The sequence below is a fragment of the Balearica regulorum genome, chromosome 1, assembly GCF_011004875.1.
Source record: "Balearica regulorum gibbericeps isolate bBalReg1 chromosome 1, bBalReg1.pri, whole genome shotgun sequence".
Classification (NCBI taxonomy): Eukaryota; Metazoa; Chordata; class Aves; order Gruiformes; family Gruidae; genus Balearica; species Balearica regulorum.
In genome coordinates, this window is record NC_046184.1 from 186,922,487 (window position 1) to 186,947,161 (window position 24,675).

A 24,675-nucleotide genomic window follows, 5' to 3' on the forward strand; every position below is an offset into this window, starting at 1 on the left:
TCTGTCTCGAGACAAACAGCATGTTTGCCCATCACAAATTGCTCAACCAGCTTTATAGATTTCCAGAGGGAATGACTGTTTCTTTGCACACACCTACTTAATGTCAATTAAAAAGACAATAGACAGAGCAATCGGTGAGGACTGGATTAGCATTTGGGCACCTTGCAGAAAAGAGTAATAGTTACTTACAAGTATCCTGCTGTCACTCAGCTGATCCACTAGTATATGCATGATACCAAGAGAAGATCACTTACCTACTGGCCACCACTGCATTACACAAGAAACACCTGACAGCTGCCTACAGGATCTCTACAATCAGCTGAGCCTACATAAGCAGTCCTATCAGGAATACACCATTGCACAGGCCCTGAAAACAGCACCACCAACACAGGAACAATAATATGGATGTCTGCCAGTATTTTTTTCACCCTGTAGCCATTGGGATAGGTGCAGACAATGGCGCAATTTGAAAATCAAGTTTCAAAATGCAATTTGCAAACAAATAAAAATTAATCTTAAGTGTTATTTTTATTCATACCATCCCGCCTCTCGTGGCGCCTATCATGAGACTGTGAAGTTCGATCACGATCGTGCCTTCCCTTTTCTCTTCCAGGAGATCGGTGTCTCGAAGGGCTTCGCTTCCTCTGAGGAGAAGAGGATGAGTGTGGGGGATAGGGAGAAGATGATCGCCTTGCAGGCGGGGAAGCTGTCCTTTGATAGGATGGAGAAGGAGTTCTTTTGCGGTGTGGGGAAGGAGAATGTCTTTGAACAGAGGAGCCTGACTGTGATGAAGAGGAGTGATGTCTGGAGGATATGGGAGAATGATGCTGACCTGATGGGGAAGCAGACCTGTAAGGAAGAGTTAGAACAGACATACATGTAGTAACTTCATTTGAAAGGTTGTTACCGTATTCTACAACAAACAAAAAAAAAGGATTAAAATAATTTGTGCATTCTCTACCCTCTGTCTGATAAAAATTAGTGCTGTTTCTATAAAACATCAAACTAATCTTCCTTTAAGGGTACCAAGGATATCCTTTCAAAGTATATTTATCTTTAAGTGGTTATAGTTTATTTAGTATCCAAGAACAAGTTGTCCAATCAAAATTACATTATATGGCTAACACAATGCTTTCATAGGGGAAGGGAAGGAGTCAGAAAAAAACGTGATCTCCCTAATCTCTAAACCAAGAACAATTGTTTTCTCAATATAAGATGCTTTTTGGAGTTCATGGCAAAATTAGGCAGATAAATTTACACAGTAGGAAATTTTTTTTCTTTTGTTTCCAACAGTATTCACTTTTTTAGAAAGCAACAGTGTCTCCTTTTGCGTTTTTGGCTTCTTTCATTATACGCACTGATCTTTAAACAATTTAGGCCTGGATCCTGAAAATCATATGCCCATCTACCTAAAAGTTTAGTAAACGTGAATCTTTACACAAGCAGGGAAAATTTATATCTAATAGAATAAGAAAAAAGTACACAAAGTGTCTCTCATATTGGAAATCTCATCGCTGAACTAAAGATCATCTACACAACAGTAAACAAATTTCCTCATAATGTTATCTCATGCACAGTGTAACGTGGACAAACACACACTTCAAGTCTTTGAGCTCTGTAGTGTTTTTTTTTCCTCTTACCAGCATCAAAGCAGCTTGCAAGTATCTTTGCTCATGAAACATGCATTGCCCTTAACTCCCAATTCCCTTCCACTTCACAAAATGCCAGAGACTCCAAAGAGAAGAGCAGGAGTCAGAAAAACTACACACAAACAATACATCTTAAAAAATCCCATTTAATTTTAAGTAATTTAGTTCCCACTTTTGAATGTCCATATACAGTGTTGGTGACTTCAAATAAACATCCAGATCATACAGACGAAGCACTCAGTTTCAGGTGACTCACCAATGTGAGACTACTTTATCAAAGGCAGTAGTACCTCACTGCAATCTTCTGCAATAGCCCAGCAGTTGGTAAAGATATATATATATAACACAGCTTTTGCTGAGTATCTTGCAAACACAAGAAATTCTCCTCAGTGAGACAGCTGATGTTAGTTGGGCTCTGAAGAGAACGAGCTCTGGAATAATTCAGGTTAGCAGGCTTACCGCATGTCATTACACTATCTAAGAGCCAAATGGACAGTTGCCCAACCAATGCTACTCAGCAGTGGATCTCCTGGCTAGGGCTTCTTTAAGACCCAGACTCTGGGGGTAAAAAAATATTCTCCTCGTGTCAAGAACACAGAGCAATAATTCAGCTTCAAAGGAGCAAAGTTTTGGGAATGGAATGCTAAGTGAAATCTCTGGCAATCTGAGGCAGGAACTCAAGTCTGCAAGGCATTCCTCTTTGGGTAAAAGACAACATGGTGGAAATCTATTAATACCAGCATTTCATCCTTCCTTCTAGTCAATGTCGGTGACTCAAGAAAACTGCCTTCAGAGCCCCATGGAGCACTATGCTGGTTTTACAGCCAGATTCCATTACAGAACCACATATATTCACTAAAGGAAGCATCTTGACCTGATTGTTGAAGCACTTCAGACTCATCAATTGAGAGAAGTCAAACAAAATTTTTGCCTGACAGGTTGAAACAACACTTGAACTGAGCCATTTCATCTTTACTAGAAAATATACCCAGAAAAGTGGCAGAAAAAAGGGTGAGACAAAAATAAACAAACTCAGCTTTTGGAACGTGCTTAATTAGGACACCCTGAAGAACAGGCTGCATCTGTTTTTTCAATTTAATTCATTCTGTGTCTGTAAGCTTGTACACTCAGATATCGCCAGGCCTGGAGACTATCCCACTGAGATGTGTTTATGATTGTCAGTGCCACAGAATATCTGGACACCTCAACAACAGATTAAGATTCTGTATCTCCTTGTCTGAAAACCTAAAAGTGCATGGGATCCAGATGCTGCACTCCCGATATGGCTTAGGGATGCCTCTAACTACTACACACAGTCTGACCTCCGGGATGCTTACGTGTAGCTTCTTTTGTCTGGAAAATTAAAAAGCCTCAAGGTGCCCTTGTGCATGCTACCAGTAAACATTCCTCATGGATGGCAGAAAAGCAGAAACTCAGTTTCTCTGTCTCCATGGATATATACCCATGCGGGCCGCAGCCTTCCATCACAAGTGGGAAGGTCTGACCAATGACTATTCCTGAGGAAACAAGCAGCCTGCATGCCTCTAACATGACAATTTGTACGCTTTGTCACATACAAATGAAATAGATGGCCTGGAATTAGTAGTAAAATTTCCAAAGCCCTCAAAATTCTGTCAGGGTCAGAAATGACTGACAGAACCCAACGTAATTTCATGACTTGCTATCTTTGAACTAAGACTACATTTACTTTTCACCATAAAACCATCATTATGAAATACAGGATTACCACAATTGGCTTGCATGGAAGACTATCAATGGTTTGGAGACAAACAAAACATTTCAAATATCCTTCTCTGCTTCTAGCAGAAAGCCCATTTATCTTCCCTGCTTAATATTCCCTCGCACAACACTTGATAGGTCTGCACAGAACCCCCAAGCAGGCATTGACGAGCAAAATACTGGCGTAGGTTAGAAAAAAATGGGGAAAAGGGTACTGCAAAGGTATCTTTTAGTCTCCTTACTACTGCCAGCTGCAAGGGGAATGGGCTGCTCTATTCCTCTCCCTATAAACAATCCAATTTAGAGAAAATGTCCATCAGTGACATCTAGTTTAATACAATGCAAAGTTGTTCCAGTTGAACTGAGTCACCACAGCAGCAAAAGAGCTTGCTTGCAACTCTTAGGATTGCTGAATGGATGGGGTTTATTTTGCTTGTTTTATCAGCATGCAGATATATGTAACATCTGGTGTCTTCCCCTCACCCTTCAACAGAAGTGCAGAAAATAAGTATGCCTCCCTCTCCATTATACAAACATAGGACTGCAGTAGTATTTAGCACTGCCGTTTTAAACTTAAGCTTACAGACTCCTTTGGACCAAATGAGAAGCCTCCTCCTTTCTTTTTAATGTGTGGTAAAAGATTTTTTCTCTAAGGCCCCTAGAACTAGCAAGATTATATCTTCCCTAAAGCTCCTGCAAAAAAGGTCCCTGAATACATCCTCGTATTGTACTGTTTAGCCAGTTGTGCTTGCTTTTCAGGAATGATGTATAGAGCCAGGATCTGTGTATCACCTTACTCATTTTAGAACAGGGAAACTCTGCTCTTTCCCAATCTCCAAGATAGAAGACTTGTCACATTTTCTACTTTTTAAAGGGGAAGGTGAGGAAGGAAAAAAAAAAGTTCCCAAAGGATCACGGACTGACTATGTCTCATATCAGACTTCTGAAGTTCCACTTGAAGCCAAAACCTTTCAGAGGAACTGATAAATGGAAGCCTGCACCATGACTTGTGTATATCAAGACATATGACAGGTACTCTCAATGTAGTAACTTGGCAAGAAAAAAAAGTCTTAGAGCTCAAGTGTTTGAGGCACACACATACCCACAACAGACACAAACAAGTAATCAAACCAATAGAGGAAGTTTCTAAACTAGAACTATTCACGGAAATAAAATCCATGCAATTGACCTCCCACCTGCGAGAGGGTGAGAAGTTATGTTTGTGAGTGGTTGACTTAGCTGGAGCTCGGGAGGTTTGTCTTCGCCTTGCAGCAGGTGGTGAATACTCCCTGGAAGGGGAAGAATTACTGCCAGAATGATCTGCAGGACTAGGGGAACGCTTCTGTCTGTGAGAGCTTTCAGAGGGATCCCTGGGAAACATAAACAGCAGCGTGTTTAACAGGTATAATATGGCATTAGTATGTTTCTAAGAAATTACAAACAACTCCAAGACAGAACCTGGCTTACAAAATCAAGAACTATCTTATAGAATCATTTGTTCCACCTATAATTTCATAAATGAAATTACCTTAAGCTAGCAAATCTCAAGAATAGCAAGAAATTTAGTGCATATTTTGTAATCACTGGACTGTAAAATACAAAACTAGAATATGGTAAAGCCAAAAATATATGCTTGCAATTTTACCTAATATTTCATGTGGTGGTGAAACAGAATTCCTATCAATGGAGAATTATCTTGCTACCCTATTTAAAAATTTCTGTAGTGTCAGAACTTTATTTAAGCCTCAAGCTCACAGACATGTTCAAACACTGATCACAGTTGCAAATGCATGAAAGAGACCTGTCAAAACCTTCAACTATTTCACTTACTGTACATCATGAAGATTTGATATTATTTCTTAATTTTTTATTATTTAGGGAAAAAAAGGACAAAAATCCAACACTGAAATAAAAGGCTGTAGTCACCACAGCAATATCTGATTACAGTAATAAGCCGAGTATTCTCTTGATCCTTTCAACACTACCTAAAATGTTCTTTTCTAGTGCTTACAGCCTCCTTCCAGTAATGGAGTATGCAAACATGAGGGAAATAATACATTTTAAAGTAAGAATGGTGTAATTTATTTAATCAATTAAAAATACACAAATCACTGGTCTTCCACTCCTTAGTCTTTGCTATGCCAGTTACAAAGTAGACACTTACGAATATGTACCTTATTTTCATCAAGGGAATACAGGATTTAAAAATGCAGATGTATTTTACAACTTAAATGGACACCTATGTTTCAGAAAATAATGGGAATAGTCATATTAGTCTAGCATTTGAGATTTGCATATATATATATATATATGCAAAAGTGAAGTAATTCTAAAAATCACAGTAGTCTTTGGCTGTTTCAGAAATACTTTTAACCAACCAAAGATTAGGGATAGTTTAAACATGCCACTGCCAATTTAGAAAGATATTAGTCCTCTAATATTTCAGAAGAGCAGGCAAGCGGACAAGTGAACAATTTTGATAAAGATTTTGGCAAATGAATTGCTCCACTGGTGAAGGTCCAACTTCCTGAAAAGTAATGAATCTTTCAAAAGGGCATTTTACTAACTTACTAAGTTATGTAATTAAAACCTACCGATCTGTTAGTTATAGTCTATCAATCCATCTAAATAATGCACTTAAAATATTTAATGAGTACTGAAAGGGTTGTTGGCAAAACAGGTATAAATCCCTTGTTATTCAGTGCTCTATAAAAGATAACTTTAAAAGCAAGGTTACATATAACTTAAAAGCTAATAATGCAACATAAAACTTACCTCTGCTTCTCTTTTTTCTCCTTGTGCCTTTCAAAGTCACGCCCTCTCTCTTTCACCTCCCTTGCCTTTTCTTCTGAACGTTCTTTTGCTTTATGTTTTTCTTTGTGTTTTTTCCCCAGGGGAGTTTCCTCTTGTACTGGAGGAGGAGGACTAGGGGTACGAGGACCTTTCTTTTTACTCTGGTTACTTTTAGAACTCCTAGAGATAAATTAACAGAGGGGTGGGAAAATGATGGACTGCCAGCTATTTCAAACAATGATTTCTCAGATGTTGGCAAGAAACTTGTAACATAAAGGGCCTTGAAGCTTTTAGGATAGGATTCACCACTCCATTAGCAAGCAGCGTTCCATAAGTGTACTTGACTGAAGGATGAATGCAGATGGTAGAAATTCACATTGAGCTCTTCCATTTATAATCTTTATTTCTGAACAAGTGAACAAAAATAGGAATTGCTCCCATTCAGACAGAACCACTTTTTAAAGTTAAAATGCCCTTGCATGAACTGCATACAGAGGACCAGAAATCTATAGAATATCTTGTCTGTTTAGATTCCCATTTCTGCAATGCAATACCCCAATCACCTACGCAAAATGACTTGAAGAACTCATGTCTTCGATTTAATGTTAACTACCTGACACAGGATAAAACATCCAAATATTTTTGAATATGCATCTCACAATATGAAATAATAAACTACCACTGACATAAACCCTATAAACTAGATATCACCGCATACTGAACGTCAGTAGCATAACAGCCCATGCTGTAAATTCTCATAGCAGAAACGATATTGTTTTGTCCTTATTTAAAGGGGATTTTTGCTTAGGTGCTGCAGCCAGCAAGAGGTGCTGCAGCCAGCAAGAACTTAGAAACAGGTTTTGGAGATTGACTTTTTGTGGCAAGGCACCCAGTTTTCACATACCTTGTCCTTACTTTTTTCCCTCCCCACAAATCCCTCACTTCTTTTCCCCTCTCGAATTCTGAGAAATTTCTTGCCTTGAAAGTCAAACATTATTTCCTGAACAGTAATATGAAATACCAACAGAACATGCAGTTGGTCAAATTTGAAACATTTCACTTCAGTCTAGAGGAGCTACTCCATAGGCTGCAGCATCTCAAATAAAACTGCTTCCCAGTTTTTATTGGTTTACATTTCCTCATCACCTGCCAGAGACTCTGGACATTCAAAGAGAAAGACCAGCTTGTAAACCATGAAATTAATCAACTAACAACTACATGTATATAACAATTTTCTGCATATGATTATTCACAGTGCACAATTGAGAGACCTTCCCCTAAAGTTATATAATCAAAAGTCCTGAAAGCAAGGAAAATGGAAATCCGTATTAATTATGACAACCCCAGTAATAAAAATCAGCATCATTCTCTGTTCTCACTTTCTCGCAAGATGCATCTACATACTGACCTCTGCTGATCCAAAAGTGGGGAAGATACTGTAGATGCTTTCTTCTCTTTCTTACTAGCCGAAGAAGATGATTTGGGACTGGATCTTCGTTTTGGAGATTTGCTAGACTTTCTTGGTGACGGCGATGGTGACAATTTAGATCTAACCACCTCTGGAGAAATCTTGAAGAAAGGAATATATTAACCAATAAGATATTGATGCTCAAAAGCTTACCTGTATGCTGATATATGGGTCAAATATGTAAATTCAGTAACAGTCTATATCTGAGATCTTAACCATGTACACATCTACCTCAAATAAACTAGCCACATTGTTTTCAAAGAACACCATAAAAAGATGACAGGAAAAGGGTAGGGGAAGAGAGGATGATGCACTCTGTAATACATTATGAAAACTGTAACTAAAAGTTTAAAACCAGTACATTCTCGATTAGCACTCAAGCTTGTCTGAAAAAGACAGACCTTCTTTCAGGCTTTTATTTATTTCTATTTTTTTTTAAATAATCCCCAAAATTTTAGGGTTTTGAACACTTACAGCTTTGCCTCTATCACTCTACTCTGTTATTACAAGACATGTTGGAACAGGAGCTTGGCAAATGCCTTGTGTTTTTTTTCTACATGTCTTCTCTGTTAAAGGTCTTATTAGTTTTATTATTTAATGCATTATAATGCATTAAATCCTACTCATTTAATAGTTGACTTTATAAAGCAGAAAACTTGGTTATGGTGCTGGATGACAGACCACAACAAATATCCAAGTCACATACTAAGTTATACATATGCCAGTTATTTACTACTGTGCAACACAATAGTGCATTTGTAGCCCAGGAAGCTCAAGCCTTCCAGGAAACAATTAGAAGCCTATGAAGTGGCTGATAAATGTGAAATTAAAAAAATAAGTTATGTAATACAAACCTCTTTTTTAATGACTATTTCCTCTCGTTTCTCCATGTTTTCCTGCTCCAACTTCATGAGTTCTCTCTGAATCTTTTGGCGCTTCATTTCCAAAGACAGCTCATGATCATAATCATAATTAACATCTCCATTATCAGAGTCTTTATTTAAAAAAAGGTAAATAGATTAGTAAACAATTACATACAAAATAAATAATAATACGTAGCATACTGGATGCCAAGCATAAATATTTCTGTGACTTTTAAGCACTGCATGAATGGATCAATGAAGCTAAGCCAAATCTCTTCTCCAATTACGTATGTAAACTTGAAGTAACTCCAGATAGTTCTACACAACCTGCAGTTAAATTCTCAAAATTCATTAAAAAAAACACCTTAACTTCTTTCAGAGACCTACATCAATTCTTAAGCTGAGGTAGCAAGGGAAATCCAGTAAAACATTCATTTATATTTAAATAACAAACAAAAATTAAAAGAGTATGTCTTAAGACCAAAAATACATATAGCACTACTTAATTGTGAAATCTCACATGAAATGGATTTAAATAGTGATGCAAGATACTAGAGGATTTTGTTTAATAGAATAACCCAAAAATCAATTGATACACTTAATTACATCTACAAATTGATTTTAAAATAAAAGAAGAGGTCTGTATGACTTCTTTCAATAGATAAATGCACACTTCAAGAGTTTATTTCTGTTTTTAAAACATTATTATTGTTTGGTTCTCACATCAGAAAACATGCTATTTCTCTCACTTTTTCATTAAGTCATGGCTAGTTAATATCATACGCTTCAAGCCTTTCAGTTGAAATCTTACTGAAAATTAAAGCAGTTTTACTCACTCTGTTTAAATTTCTTATTTAGTTTATGGCTATTGAAGTCTAATGCTCAAAAAGCACTTTAGGAAAATAACTGTCAGAGAAAAGATGACTTCATTAAAAAGCTGTTAGCTTCCACTCCCCTTCCTACACACCGGAACTATATAAAACGTTTTGCAATAACTAAACTCGATCTACGAATTCCCTTCATCTGTCATGAATGTATGGGAACAGCTTATAGAGAGATGCAGTTCCTAACAGCATAGGTTCTTTCCCAGTCCATCTGTCTGCTTATATAGCACTCACTAGAACTTAACAAACAGTAATTCTACTTCATCCACATAACTATGACCAACATTTTGAAAAAAATCATAATTCTCAAGCTGAAAGCCTCAGTGTCTAAAACTTAAGACATTCATACTATATATTTATATAGAACTTGAGGTTTTTATGTTTCAAACTTTTTTGATTTAGTTTCTATTTCCATGCATACATGCCATAGGATCAATGGTTCTTAAATCACACCAAAAACAAAATTTAGAAAGGAGTAAAAATATATTATGACTACTTTTCTATTCATGTATTGTGGTTAAGACACAGCAAAACAATATTTGCAACACTTACAGCACATCCTATAGAAAAGTTACCTACTTAATGAAATTTATAGAGGAGCTCCATCCCACAAACAACTTGTAGTAGTACAACATTCATCGTATCTCAGTTCACTCAGAATGGATCAGGATTCTCATCTTCTCTTGCAATACTGTAACTACATCTGAAACACTGATGCTTACAAAACTACCTAAACACCACAGCTTATTAGAAGCTGCCATAATTTCACTGTCAGGTGAAATTGGTCTCTAACAAAAGCGAAACTCAGGACAGAGAGGAGAAAACAAAGACAGTCTTTTCCTCAACTGTCCACATATTAAATGGATGTGTATTATCAACAAGGACAATGAAATCATCTTTTAACCATTAAAAAAAAGCCAAAACCACCCCCTACCCAAACAAAAATTACTACAGAAGGTAACACAAGACTCTTACCACTCTTCAAGCGTTTTCAGAATATAAACAGTTCACCGATTGCTACCTTCAGCTGCTATACTCATTCTAATGGAGCCCTTGTTAATGACAGTTCACACCATTACGATTATGCCACAAAAACCTGCTGACTTTTGAATTCAAAGGAGTTACACTCTCTCCTCAGACTGACTAGTTTCAAAATTACTTTGGCTGTAACTTGGATTCAGTGACCTAAACCTGAACAGTTCAGCCACAGAGCCAAGTTCCTTGTAGTCTGAGTAGTTAAAAAAGGGAAGAAGGGGGGAAAAAAAAAGCAAGCATGTGTTTTTAAAGTAAGTTGTTTTCACCATTGTAGCAGTCCAACTCAGATTGCTTCTTTGCTCTCCTCCAAAAATAAACATTAATGGCTACGGCATAAAAGTGTTGTTCTTAGAGACCAAGTCTTTAAGTATTTTGCTTTACATAGAACCCAGTAATCTTGCAATTCTTTGAGCTGTAGGGGGACCATTAGTTTAATTTTACTTACCTTCTCTATTTGTTTCCCAATCCCCATTTTCTTCTTCACTTTCTGGTGTTCTCTCCTTTGTAATTTTGATATCCTCCTTTTCTCTATGTCTTCCTCGTGAAGACTCTTTCTATAAAGGGAAAAATGCTGCATTAGAGTAAACAACTTTATTTTAAAAGAAGCCTGAAGAAGCAGGTATATTTTACATGGTATTTCGGCTGTTTCTTTTTTTATAGTACAAAAAGCATCTTCCCCTTTGGCCTGTTGAACAATAACCTTCTTAAATAAGCAGAGACTCCACAGGCAACATGTTCTAATGCAATTTCATATAATCAGTATGCAAATAGCAGATGGGGAAAAGAGAAGAAAGGATTCATGAAATAAGAAGGTTTAAAGGCAGGGCAAGAATCAAGCACGTATCAGAGAATAAAGTGCAAAACAGGAACTGAAAGAACAGATCAGGTTCTTAAGACCAAAAGTTTAATGAACATTTAAAGAGTATAATTTAGCAGCTTGAATAAGAGTTCTCAGCTCTAATTAAGAATATTTACATGCAAGGCAGATGAGCCTCAAAAGCTGAACCATTTAACTCTCTGAAGGATAAAGAATGGGGGGGATAATGAAATAAAAATATAAAAAAACCAGAGCCCTTTGGGTGGCAGAAGGAAAAAAAAGTCTAAAGCAACACACTGGAATCAAGTTTTGATAGCTTTGTATTTCAACTTTCACTGGCCCCATGTTATTAGACAATTCTAACTATTGCAGTAGCACCCACTTTGCATGTGGAAGATGGTCCCGTGGATACCTCAGGAAGCCAGAGACTACTCTTACAGGAAAGAAGATAATTTCAAAAGGCAACTGAACCTATGCTGCTCTTCTTCCCCCACTAAATTCCAGTAGTAAAGCTGCATAGTTGCATCATTGCCTCTGCTGAACTGACATTTTCTAAATAATCTACCTGGGCTCAAGTGGAGTACAGGACAAAGTTTTTTCACTATTTGCAAAAAAAGAACATTCAAGCTTAAAAGTATTTCAGGTTAATTTATTAAGTAGGAAACCAGAAAGAGCAAATAATGAAAGTCTGTCCCATATCCCTTTTGTTCTCACCTCCCATAGTGACTTCTTTTGTCTTTTGGGGATTCTGGGATTCTTCAGTGTTGATATGTAGGAACATTTGGGTTTATGCCAAGAAAAGGAGATGCCTGAGAATTTCACCAGCTATTTTTTACTGGGACTTAGATCTTGACTTAATTTAAATCCTCAACATTACCTTAGAAATACAGTAAGGAAATAATATAACATTGTGGGCAGTTACTCCCAGGTGAGTAAAATTCAACTATTCCTTTTTCTTCACTAACAGTGTTAAAAATCTTATCTCTAGTTTAATGATGTAAACAATGAAAGAACAAGTACTGCATTTATTTTACCTAGTGAACTAAACCAGATGCTTCAATGCACAGTTATCTTCAAGCCTCTCATCTTCATGCATTCAGTATATAAATACGTATTTTAAAGCAATAAAAGGTTTGGAAAAAGCTGACCAGTCGCTATGTAACATGAAGGAACTTCACATTAGAGAACTAACTTGTGTCCCGTTTCATTTAAAGCAGCTTGTAGAATAAGGAAAAAAAGTGTTTTTCTCCATTTCATGACAGAATCTCTAAAATGATGCACAGGATCCTAACCTATCAAGTTATGTTGGTTGCTGATATCAACTGCAGATGAGTCTACATCAACTAAGCCATTATTACAACATGTACTAAAGGCATTTCAGTCTAAGAGTAAGAATTGTACTACCCTCCAAAGCAAGTTACTTTAAAAGAAAATTACTCTGATGAGATCTGAAAATCTGTAACTTTACCAACAAGCCTCTCGTGCAACCATTCTTTATTTTCTTAGAGTATCTCAATTTTTCTAGACTGCCTTCCTTGAAGGCTGCATCTGTTCTACTAAACTGTGTACTTCTGCTATATACTTCAACTAATTCCTACAATATAAACAATAAACATAATTTCTTAAATACAAATACTAGTTCCTATTAATTCAACACTATTTGTTACTAGCAAACAAATATGCGTGTTAGGACATCCTCTATATAATGATCTCAAAAAACTTCTCAAAGCCAATTCCCAAAATAACTTGTCAGCAGAGAACGTGCAGGTAAGTCAGAATGCTTCAAGACCAATTTAATAACCCAAGTTAAAAATACTACACAACTTGTACGTAGCTTGCCTACATCTCCAAACTTACAACCAAACACAAGCATCTTGAAACAGCCTGTATTTTCTCCTTTCAGTGGAGAGATTCAGTAGTGGCACAATCATACTTCTACAGAAGAAGTGAGAACAAAAACATCTATGAAAGGAATTTTATTGAATTACTGAATAGAGGGAAAGGGAATAGACAATTTTTATGCAAGCATGCTATTTTACAAGTTAGGACAACTTGATCCGAGCTCATTCATACACTAAATAACTTCAGTTTAGTTGTCTGGAAAAAAGATTCTAGTAACATTGCATCTTGAAAAAGAAATCTCAGTTTAGAAATTGAGTATATTTTTCTTGGGCACACAAATCCAGAATTTAAGCTATGACTGTTTAGAACACATATTTGAATTTTTTCATCGAAAAGTCTTCAACATATTCGTTTTATTGTACTTGTTCCACTTACAACGCATTTAATTCCCTCGTACTATGTGGAGTCAATATTTCCTTTATATCCTTGGAGACCTTCTTATATTTTACATAGTTTTTTCGTCTCTCCCTTAAAAAGCCAAGAGTAAAATAAGTCAAGCTCCTAAAGGCCAATAGCATGTCTTTCACTTATACTCGAAGATGCCATATCCACTTCAGCCACACTTGTAAGCTATTTCTCTGCAGACTCTGAAAAAATGCCATTACTAGATGAGAAACAATAAACTTTCATAATAATATAATTATTTACTAAAAAAAAATATATAAAAAAAATAAAAAAAATTGTAGACTGTCCTAAGAGTAAACAACAACTTAGTAGACTTTGCCTATGCTATTTTCAGGTATGTGCTCACAGTTAAACTATTTACATGTGTTGGATAGATGATTACAGTTTAATGTTGACGTTAAGGACAGCAGTATAAACTAATTCAAAAGCACATATTCCTTTAAATCTAGAATAAGCTATAATGTATTACAGCTAGAATCTTCTGGGCAAGCACAGTACTATTTTGCTCTACATATGATACCTTTACAGTGTAAACTACTACCACACTACACAAACATACAAGAAAATGAATCTGAAGTTTCCCTGAAATGAATAGGTATTGTTTCCATTTCAGAGACGGAAGACAATGCTGACTTCCATTTCCAGTGGAGATATTCAAAAGCCACAGTGACAAAAAAACACAGATATGAAACAAGTGATACACATTCCTTACAAAAACCTTTCCTAAAACGTACATTAAGTTCTTTCCACTGTTTCTCCCAAATGACACGCACTTCCCAGGTAATCCTTTAGGTAATACTTCATATACTCCAATGTAACTGTCTTCTTATAGTATGGAGAAAAATTCAACATAAAAAATTCCAACTAAATACAGTAACGGCAGGAACCTTATCTAATTTTTTATATAATAGTTAATAAACTAACATACAGTGCTGACATAATTCCAAACACAAATCTAAGAAACACAGAAACAACTGAGTTCAATGTAGTTGTCCACGTAACGCAGCATATTGTCTCTGAAAATAATAGTACAAGACATGAAGAAATAATAAGGGATATATTCTATAAGCTGTCCATATAGGAAGTTTCTTCCTAAATACATACAGATTGCACTAGTTATGTCTCCAAAGAACAAGAAACCTCTTCTAAAAAGATTTTATACTAGTTACACTGTTGCAACTTTTTGTGGAAATTATTCAGGTTTTTGACTGCATCTTCTGGCAATCAGGTAGAATTGTCATATATAACGTAAATACCATTTCCCCTTGTCATTTTCAAATTTGCCACTCTTTCTACTGGGATGAAGTATGAATATGACGCATCTAATTTACAGTCTCTCAACCACACATTATATGCATTCACCACGTCCTTTCTTCTCTCCAGTCTCTTTCTCACCTCCTTACCCACTTCAAAAAGACCTTTGTATTTTCTTGCATACAGGTGATCACAACCAAACAGCATTTCAAATAAAACTGGACCATAAATTTCTACAGCACAATATCGATCATTTTCTATTCCATTTTTATACACCTGAATGTTTGCTTCTGCAACTGTGACTGCACTTTGAACAGATGGTTTCATTGAGCTGTCCACAATAACTTCTTTTTCTAGCGGATGGTTTCAGTTACTTTTAAAAAATATTCATTCATGATTTTTTGTTTTAAATACTTTCTTCATTGTGCATTACCTTGCACTTGCCAACACCAAGTTTCATCTGCCATTGTACTGCAAAAACTATCTTTCCCGAATCCATATGGCATTCCTCAGACTTTAGTAATCTCAACTACTGTTTTCATATCTTCTGCAGTTTGATATTTGGGATGTCCAACATTTTTTTCCACATTCTTAAAAAGTTACAGGTCTTTAGATGAAGCACCATAGCATCCTCTGTAACTTCATCATTTGAAATTAATCTACAATTTTCCCCTTAGCTGGCTTCTAAACCTGACAATATTATACCTGCTATTCTTTCACTATGCCTCAAAAGTCTCATTTCAAAAGAGGCTATTTAAGGTTTCACCTGTATCAGACAGTTCTCTCTTAGCCACTAGCCTCCATTAAAGTTACAGGCTAGTAGAATGGTGAAGCAAAAATTTTGTCTGGAGGAACAGTGCTGCTCGCTCTTTTTTTATTTTTTTTTAAAAAACCCATAATTATGAAACTTTTTATGAAATAAGCTACTTTTTGTTATTTCAAAACAAAGTTAAGATTTCTTATCCAGCTCCTCTGTTTTCCCAAAAACTTTAATAAAAGATGGAAACATCAGATATTAGATCTCCACCCTAACAGTAGCTCTAACATTGGAGCAAAACTTTTGTTAGCAGTTCAGTCACTTCAGTCTTCTGTTCTTTTAGATATCCTGGTTCTTTGCAATGCAACTCTTGACGACTGTCCCTCTTCATCTATTTGTTCCAGAATCTTTTTTTTGTATAACCCATATTTTGAGAGTTGCCTCCGTGTGACTTATACAAAAGCTCAGTGGTTTCCTCAGCCTTCTGTTTTATGAGATTGAAGCAGGGCATTTTTTTTCTCTGCAATGTACTTATGCTGTAAATAATTCTTTGGTATTTTAACAGACCCACTAATTCCGATTCCTTTTGATTCCTGCTTCCAGTTCACCTTTACTTGGGGTTTAGTTGTTTAAGAGTATTTTATGATTACATTAATAGAACACTATAAAAAGCAGGGTTAACTAACCAAAAGTAAGAAGTACCTCAAAATTAGAGTTGTACCAGGAGAGAAGAAGTTATAGTAAACTTTTAGTAACGGTTGGAAAAAACACTTTTCCCACCAACCATATACTCAATAACCGAACACTTTATTCAAACTATTAGAAAATAAAAGAAACACATTTAAGTAAGAGAGTAAAAAGATTGAAAGTTTACACAAATTAACAGCAACTGAAAACATGACTGGAAGATAAGCCATTCTGTTAATTTAATGATGGCAGCTGCTGTTGATTTCTTTACACCTGACAAAAATTCAATTTACAAAGCAAGTAGGAATAGACCAAGAGAAAAAAAATAAAAAAGAATACTGTTAATACCTGCAGAAGTAAAACTGGTTTTTCACAAATAAATACTTTTAATCATTATTCATATGAAGATGTTCTTAAAAAATGGACACAGAAATACACTGGTGCTATTGTTACACGGGTGCAGGGTCACACTACCAACTCTGCCCCTATTTATTTGTAACATCAGTGCAGGAACAGATAACACAATTTAAAAATAAGCAACTTCTGATATTTGAGGGGTATAGGTGTGCAGAAAGATGATTAGAAAATAAGAATGATAATGAATGAATTTTTTTGCAAAATCCAAAAGTGAGCAGTTGGGATGGCTGATGAATATGTAAGGAGGAAGGTGAAATCAACCAGCACAACAGTAACTGCATGGTCTCATCAAAAGCAAATTTGGGATGAACAACTGGAGTCAGCATGCATGTAAACAATGGATATGAATAAATGTTGGGGGGAAAATAGTGGATGATTGGAACAATGGTTAATACACTTTCTTGGTAATAATTAAAGAGTCTGCACTGCTATTAAATACCTGTTTATCAGTATTTATAACATTTTAGTCTGCGGGACTTATAAAATCTTTGGGAACCAGAAGACCGGAAAGTGCTATAAAATTGCAAAATAATACAATTGTTAAGACACTTCATAATAAAATATGCCACGTGCTATGTACAAAATGATCAGTTCATTAAAACATTTTGAATATTACAAGTCACCACGATCGGGTTTCTAGGACACGCTGCCCAATTGCTACTGAGGGATTCTGGAGTTCTGCAACTCCATTCTTACCCTAACAGGAGAGGATGATTCCTCTGTACTTCGTTTCTGTGGCTCTGCCTCAACGTCTTGACGTTTGTTCTTCATTCTTTCCCGAAGATCTCCAGTGGGTCTTTCTGGTGACCTGTATAATACAGAAACATAATATAACCAGTTCTATGGGATTATTTTCAAAGGAATACAATCTATCTTTTAATTATTTTTTATTAGTATACACAGAAAGTTCTAAACCTCCCACCCAGAAGCAAAGAGGATGAATAAATAAAAACCACTCAGTTCTAATAGGCTTAAGCATTCTAAAAAAACCCCAAACTCTTTCAGAACATCAAGGAAGACTTGACTCTTAAGAAGAAAAATTACTTGTATGTATATATGGCATGACTCAGTTACTACTCTAGATTGGCTTCAGGTGATCCTACCCAGAACAAATCTTTTTCTGACCATCATGCAAACGTGTTTCACAATCACTCCGACCAAGTCTTTCGGATATCTTTAGCTTTCTCCATATCTAAACTGCACCATTTTTAATATATATATATTTATATATATTAAAAAAAAAAAAAGCAGAGTCAAATCACTGCAGACTAGCAATGACAGTCACACAGAAGCACAACTTTGAATATGAATGAAGTCTGCAAGTGGAGATACCCTGACCTAGGTGCCATCTTCCCATGACCTTGGTGAGACTGCCACACAAAAAAAAACTGTTGCAAGACTATGCACCTGAAATTCATTCTTGGAGGTCTCCTCCATTTTCCATGTTGCAGTACCATAATTATTTAATTATTTAATTATAAAATATTGGATGAACTCTACTAGTCATGCAACTTTAAGGTATATTTTCTGTAAAAGGTATTACTGTGATGTGGGAAGGGAGGGGGAACATCCTACACTACTACAAGACATCTATACAATTTTTTCACCTCTTAGTATGGATTCACAAGTTCATTTATCCCTTATGGGTTAAAAGAGAACAAGCCTTGGATTTAAGCAAGTTCTTAAGCAAAGGGGATGTAGAAGCTGCTTCAAATGATCTTTCAATTTAAGAAAACAAATTTTATCTTCATATAAATCTGGCTTCATAGTGAGTTTGGTATTTCTGTGATGGCTGTTAGCCATAATTACAGATTCTTCTGTGAAATGGTTGTATGAAAGTACCGGATCTGTCCCTATCAGTTTACACTAAAGAATCATAAAGAGATACTGATGCTGCCTTGGCTTATTAGAAGAGTTATATATAATATCTGAATAATGAAAACTGCATTTATTTTGTTTTTCGGACTGAATTAAGGTTTTCATTTAGAAAGTCATTTCTCCCACCCTTCCTCTGTCACAAAATACACAAAGGGTAAACTGTCTTTCACAAATTATGCGTACAAAAATCTATATTAATATGATTTCATTTTCAACCTGTGCATATTTGAAAAACAGTAATTGGTTTCCACTTCCTCTTTTGCAATGTTATCTATATTTAATTCTTTAAACTGCGTCATAAGGTTAAGTGTCTTAGGATCTAAGAAGAAAAAGACCAATGACTGCTCTCATTTTTAAATGCATTTAATTCTTCATGGAGTTGTAAATACAAGTCACTGTAGATCAGAGGAAAGGTACAAAATAGTAGCATGCTGCTTCTTTCAGCACTAAGAAGGATCAAATAATATCCATCATACAAATATAAACAAGTTATCTTCTTTGCATGCATTATTATATCATCTTTAAAGTGTCTGGCTTAGGCAAAGGTTATGATTCAAGGTGGTATCTTTTTTTTCCCTCCCCCATCTTAGAAAGATAATTCCTTTGCATTACCAAAATACTCCGAAGCATTTCAACCATCAGCTACCTCAACAAATAAACTGCCTTTCAACATTACAGTGGCAAGTCAACGCCTTAATTTTTAATAATACTTCAGCTATGGCATAAAGGATTTGGATTTGTGAAACTGAAAATTAATTTAAAAGGCAAAGAGGTTACAGATAATGTACTAGCAACATTGTTCCTCAAAGTAACATTGTTCCTCAAGAGGAGTAATTTCAGGAGGGGAAAAAAAAAAAAAAAAAAAGGTAGCTGAAGGAGAGAGCAAGAGAGCTTACACTGAATGCAGCTCATGTAATTTCTAGAGAGACATTTGATATTTTCTTTTATTTTAATTATATGCTGGATTGAAAAAACATCCAAACCAAATTCACACTCAAATGGTACCTTTTTCAGTATGGGAGGGAAGAAAAAAATTTTGTTAAAAAATTATTCAAATCTACTTAAAGATTACAAAAGCTATCAAGAAATCACAGAAATGATAAAAGCTGTAGCTTCAGGGTTGGGATTTGTTCGTGGTTTTTTGTTTAGTTTTGGGTTTGTTTTTTTCAGGTTTAAGATAACACTGGAGTGAAGTCATGGTAACCATCCTACCCCTCCCCAAAAACCATCATAACTCCCCCAAAAGTCTAATAAAATAAGACTAAAAATATGTGAAATTTTTTATAAATAATTACTCAGGAAGTTGTGACTGTTTTCAGATACTTTGGCTTAATGTACAGAAAAACAAGCTGGCCTTCTACTTGATTTTTCTTTCAGATGTACTATAATTTTAATTTTTACACAATAGCTTCTTTTCTACACAACTTCCCCCTGCCCCTCCTCCAAAAGGAGTCTTTGGTTATTCCAGGTAATGCACACTGCTGAATTTCAACAGACAACTACAATTTTACCTCTATAATTTAAGATGATGTGGTTAGACTGCAACTGGTAGAACCTTTCAAACAAAAGGCTCCACAGCATTATCCCTGTACACTGAAAGAAGAAAACTACTCAGTGAAAAATTTCTCTTTAATGACTCAATATTTTGTGCTGGGCCCATCCTTTAAATAAGGCCTAAAACGCAGAATTTCATCATTTCAAATTTTAACCAGTGCAGTTAAGTGATTTTAAACAGCATTACTTCCTGCAACAGTTCAGTTCACCATATTCAGTGGCTTGGTTAGGAAATGCACGTTCATAACAGCACCTCCAATTGCTTCTGTATCTCTTACAGTGCCAGGAACAGCTCCCTAGCAACAGGCACACATTACAACACAGCTATCTGAGAATATCTGTGTGTATGCGCATGCACACACATGCATGCATAAGCAGATGACAATTATTAGTGTATATTATTAGTGTAATGTACATATTATAATTGAATTGTTCTGTTTTTCAGTTTCCCATATAACGATGTTTGAACCTTGCAAAATGCATATGTTCTTACCTAATATTACTGCTGGTTTGGTTTTTAAATCCAGTGTAATGATCCAGAATGAAAAGGATCAGACAAGCTATGAGAGGGACGCTCCAATGGCATAGATTCTGACAATAACATAAGAGAACCAGCAGGAAGCTGTCAAGCAACTAACCAACAATCTACGAATGGAGCAAGAGAGTAAAATTCCTTGTGGGACAGCATGTTTACACACAGCTCTTTCCTTGTTACTTTCTCCTTCAGATGCCTGGAAGACTGGCAGGTCTATTACTGAATTCTTAATATCCTCATCAAGAAAGCTTTATAAATAAAAATAAAACCTAGCATGTTTTTACAACAGCAAGATTACAATTCATGCTGTGAGAGGCAGCATTAGTGCTGAAACAGAGTTATAACCAAACTAGATTTAAGAGTCTTATTTACACTTTAGAGTCAAGTTTTCCTACTGTCTGGTGACGTTCTGAACTAAGGGAGGCATTACGGTCTGATAAAACCAATAACAATGAGATTGATTTCAGACAGGTATGAAATTGGAAGGGCAAGACAGAAAGGCAGTAAGATGTGCTTTGTCCTACCAAACTGCTTGCAAAGCGGACAAAAGACTTCACCAGCAGGCCTGGCTGAACACACGTAGACAAGCCGTCACTATGTTGTCACACTTTAACAAGAATACTGTTTGAACTGAACTGATGTGGAAGCAGCATTAGTTTGGCTTGCAAGAAGCCAATAAAATTGCATTCAAAATACCTGGATAATATTTGTAAAAATCTCTGTAACGTTAAATGGCATGAAAACGCCAACATTTTATTATGTACATAAACCAGCTTTTTCTGTGCCTGGCCAAGAGCTATCAGTAAAAACTCCTGAAGACAAGCATGCTTTTTTTCATTTGTCTGTTTTGGTGGTGGTGGTGGGTAAGTAGGGGCTTCCTCCCCTTTTTCCTTTTTAAGAACACCTTTATTAAATGTTGAACGTATCAGACAAATAAGCATTAAGATCTGTCCTTTGACTTTTTCATATAGTCCTAGTAAAAAACAAGTTAGCAATAAAAAGTAAATCAACATTATTCTTAAACATCAGTAGTGACAGTGAAGCAGAAATAAGGCTTTAATCATTAAAAGAAATGTGACTTTTCTTCAAATGACCAAGCAGAACCACATACTGAGTGTTCCAAATGCTGAAATCAAGGGGAAAGTGACATTCTAACAGTTTTAAAATTTAATCTCTACCAGTAAATCACTCCTTTTTCCCATTTGGAACATTCAGTACAGAACAGAGTAAATCTTTTTACATATCGAAAGAAACATTAAATTCAGTGATATATTTTGTATCCCAGCTGCTACCACCTTAGAAGCAACGGAAGATCAAACAAGCAAAGTCAAGATCATCCTGAGAGTATGCCACAGGAATAGGAAAAAGAACCAGAAACAGAACCCTAACCTCATGCCAACCTTCCTGTTGTTGCTTTACACTTCAATGCTTCAGTGTGCTCATCCATAATCTAGAGGTAACATTGACATTACGGTAGCATCATGAAGCACAGTTGTTTGTAAAATGTGAAACCTTCATACAAAGAGGTACTATGCTAAAACTGTACTATCTTTTCGTCCTTTAGAGCAAGAATATTACAAACTTACTGCCACATTTAGTTTCAGTTAAGTCTTATGCCACACAAAAGACAGCCAAAAAAATCATTTTTCAATTACAGTAGCATATGAAGAAGCAGATAATAAAAAATATTCTCTTCTGAAAAATGAAGTAACTTTTTGGATCTCTTCCTATGATACAGGATATTTGTTCTACATCTGACAGATAAAGAACTATGTTTTGAAGAGAAGTGTTTTCTCACAACAGGAGAGAAAGGATAGAGACCTTATACATCAAAGAATATAGCAAAGGCAGAAGGGCTGCAAGTATGTGAGCACTGCTGTAAGTAGTTGCAAAATAGCATTTTAGTAAAGGACAGAAAGGCATATCAGAAGCTGCAGTGACACTACGCAAAAAAAACCTATTAAGGTACTTGAACTTCCCATTTGAAGTAATATAAGAAGTTAACCTGCATCCAGTGGACTCCACTCATTTTTTAAAGCTACATACACACAAAAATCCTGGGAAAAACTACTGCAAGTTGCCACATTAATTGTTTTGAGCAGCTTCACAACGCAATTGGTTATCAATAAAACATACCATTAGGCACACCACAGCATTTCACTTTAAAAAAAAACAAACAGAAGACATAGTTGCAAAAGCTATTTTCCTACGGCATGTGAAGAATTCAAAGTGAGTTCTTGATTTACCTTCTATAACTGCTGCTATAGCCTTTACCTCGTGGTGAAGGGCCATGTACGAATCTACATGTGTTCCCATAGAGGCAGTTGCCAGTCTTCAGCCAGTTACGGCACTGTGTCTAAGAGACAGACATTACTGGGTGAATTTCACACTCATTTCTGGAAATACCATTGGTGTGAGTGTGGCAGAACAAACAAATGACTCCACATTAACTCCCATTTATCTGTAATTTCTGTCCACCAGTAATACAGCTAATTAAAAAAATAATCAACAATGAGCATCAAGTCTGGCAGAGAAAAATTTAGGTCGGTGGAAATACTATTAATATGTACAGTACTACTTTCCTCTCCAGAAGCTGGGACAACACACGTTATTTGAAAATTTTAGTATTAGTATGTTGAACATCCAAGTGTTAAGGAGTTCTTTTCACCTCTACTAACATCAGTGACATCTGAGTATTTGGTACTTGTGAGCTACTCTTTCCCACCACCTAAATCCTGGAAAAGAAGATGCTGGGGTGGGGATGAAAAGAAGAACACTTTTACAACTCACCTCTGCAGTACTTCCAGTGCTGGGTCCAAGCCTTTCAAATACACTGGGTCTTCGGGATGTGCTATCGGATATGGTCTTGGTATTTTCCACTGTGACCTTCCTTCTAATTTTTGACATTTTGTACTACTTCAACCAAAAAAAAAAGCAAAACTGTAAAATCCTTCAGTTTGGGGCTATTGACACTGAACTCAGATGAATAAAATAGTATGATATACGTTGTAACACTTGCTGCAGAGGTGATGAAGAAAGAAAAAGAAGTCATAAATGAGTGAAATGTATCTAATAACAAGGAATGCCTCCGATTTGAATTAGTCAGCTGAACACCAGTAATGATAATTTTTCATTTTATGACCTGCTTTGGATTCTTCAGCTTCCCTTTGGGAAAGATCATATGATATATTATTCATTTAGGTAGCAAACACCACACAGAACAGATGCTTTCCTTCATCATGTATTTTTTGTGCATCAACTCAAGTCACTTCAAGTGAAAAGAACTTTTAATGTTACTTCACCAACCTCTCAGAAACAGGTTCCGACCACTAAAAATGGCTCCCATTTTCAGAAACCAATCTTCAAAAATGAGAGCTCCATTTTTTTCCACCCTTGGTTGTGTGTGATAACCTACTGAAAATCACCTTGACATCACCCACAGTCTGTGTTCGTTATTGGTTTGTATTCTACAGCTATTTGGAACCACCTGAGTTTAGAAAAAACAAAACCCAAAAAGCCCCACAAGAGTGATGCATTTCTTAGCTTCTCAAGTAACTCCCTTTCATTAAGAAAAATGTTTTTTGAAGCAAATATAGCATAAGTTTGATAAGTAAGAAGTCACAATTTATCTTACCTGAGAAAGAAAGGAGTTACTGAATACAGAAAGAAAACCATATTAAAAAAAGAAAAAAGGAAGATATATATATTGAGCACTAGAGACAGGTTGTAGAAAAAGGGCAAAATGGGCTCCAAAAACTATTGTCCTTCTGTAAGTGCTACTTGACCAAATAAAGTCAATTTGGGAAAACCTGCCAGTTGCTGGATGATTTATATACGGCTCAAAAAGACACCTCTTTGTTGTATTGCAAAGTATCATCATTCTAGAGGTCATTAGTCAGTGTAACATGATTAGCCAAACACTAATCTCCCACCCTTCTGCCGTCTCTTCTGCTCCTATCCACGTGTCACTGTGTTTAGAACACACACACTTAAGCTAATTTCTCAAACACAAACAAGTTACAAATGACAAAAAAGCT

The 24,675-nt window shown here is 35.9% G+C and overlaps 1 protein-coding gene across 6 annotated transcripts in view; it reads right to left on the reverse strand.

Annotated features, from left to right (window-relative positions):
• The window catches only part of ZC3H13 (zinc finger CCCH-type containing 13), a 48,890-nt gene that overhangs the window by 18,920 nt on the left and 5,295 nt on the right, over positions 1–24,675 (reverse strand). For 2 of the 6 annotated variants that reach the window (XM_075741820.1, XM_075741818.1), the window contains exons 2-10: positions 23,429–23,551; positions 22,885–22,994; positions 17,368–17,479; positions 10,878–10,986; positions 8,505–8,644; positions 7,591–7,751; positions 6,165–6,362; positions 4,586–4,759; positions 539–849 (exon numbers count right to left, since the gene is read on the reverse strand). In XM_075741820.1, the coding sequence (XP_075597935.1) occupies positions 539–849; positions 4,586–4,759; positions 6,165–6,362; positions 7,591–7,751; positions 8,505–8,644; positions 10,878–10,986; positions 17,368–17,479; positions 22,885–22,994; positions 23,429–23,545 (1,432 nt within the window). In that variant the 5' untranslated portion in view covers positions 23,546–23,551. Of the gene's footprint in view, positions 1–538; positions 850–4,585; positions 4,760–6,164; positions 6,363–7,590; positions 7,752–8,504; positions 8,645–10,877; positions 10,987–17,367; positions 17,480–22,884; positions 22,995–23,428; positions 23,555–24,675 lie in introns of all 6 variants that reach the window. The other 4 variants (XM_075741819.1, XM_075741821.1, XM_075741822.1 and 1 more) reach the window with 4 other exon arrangements.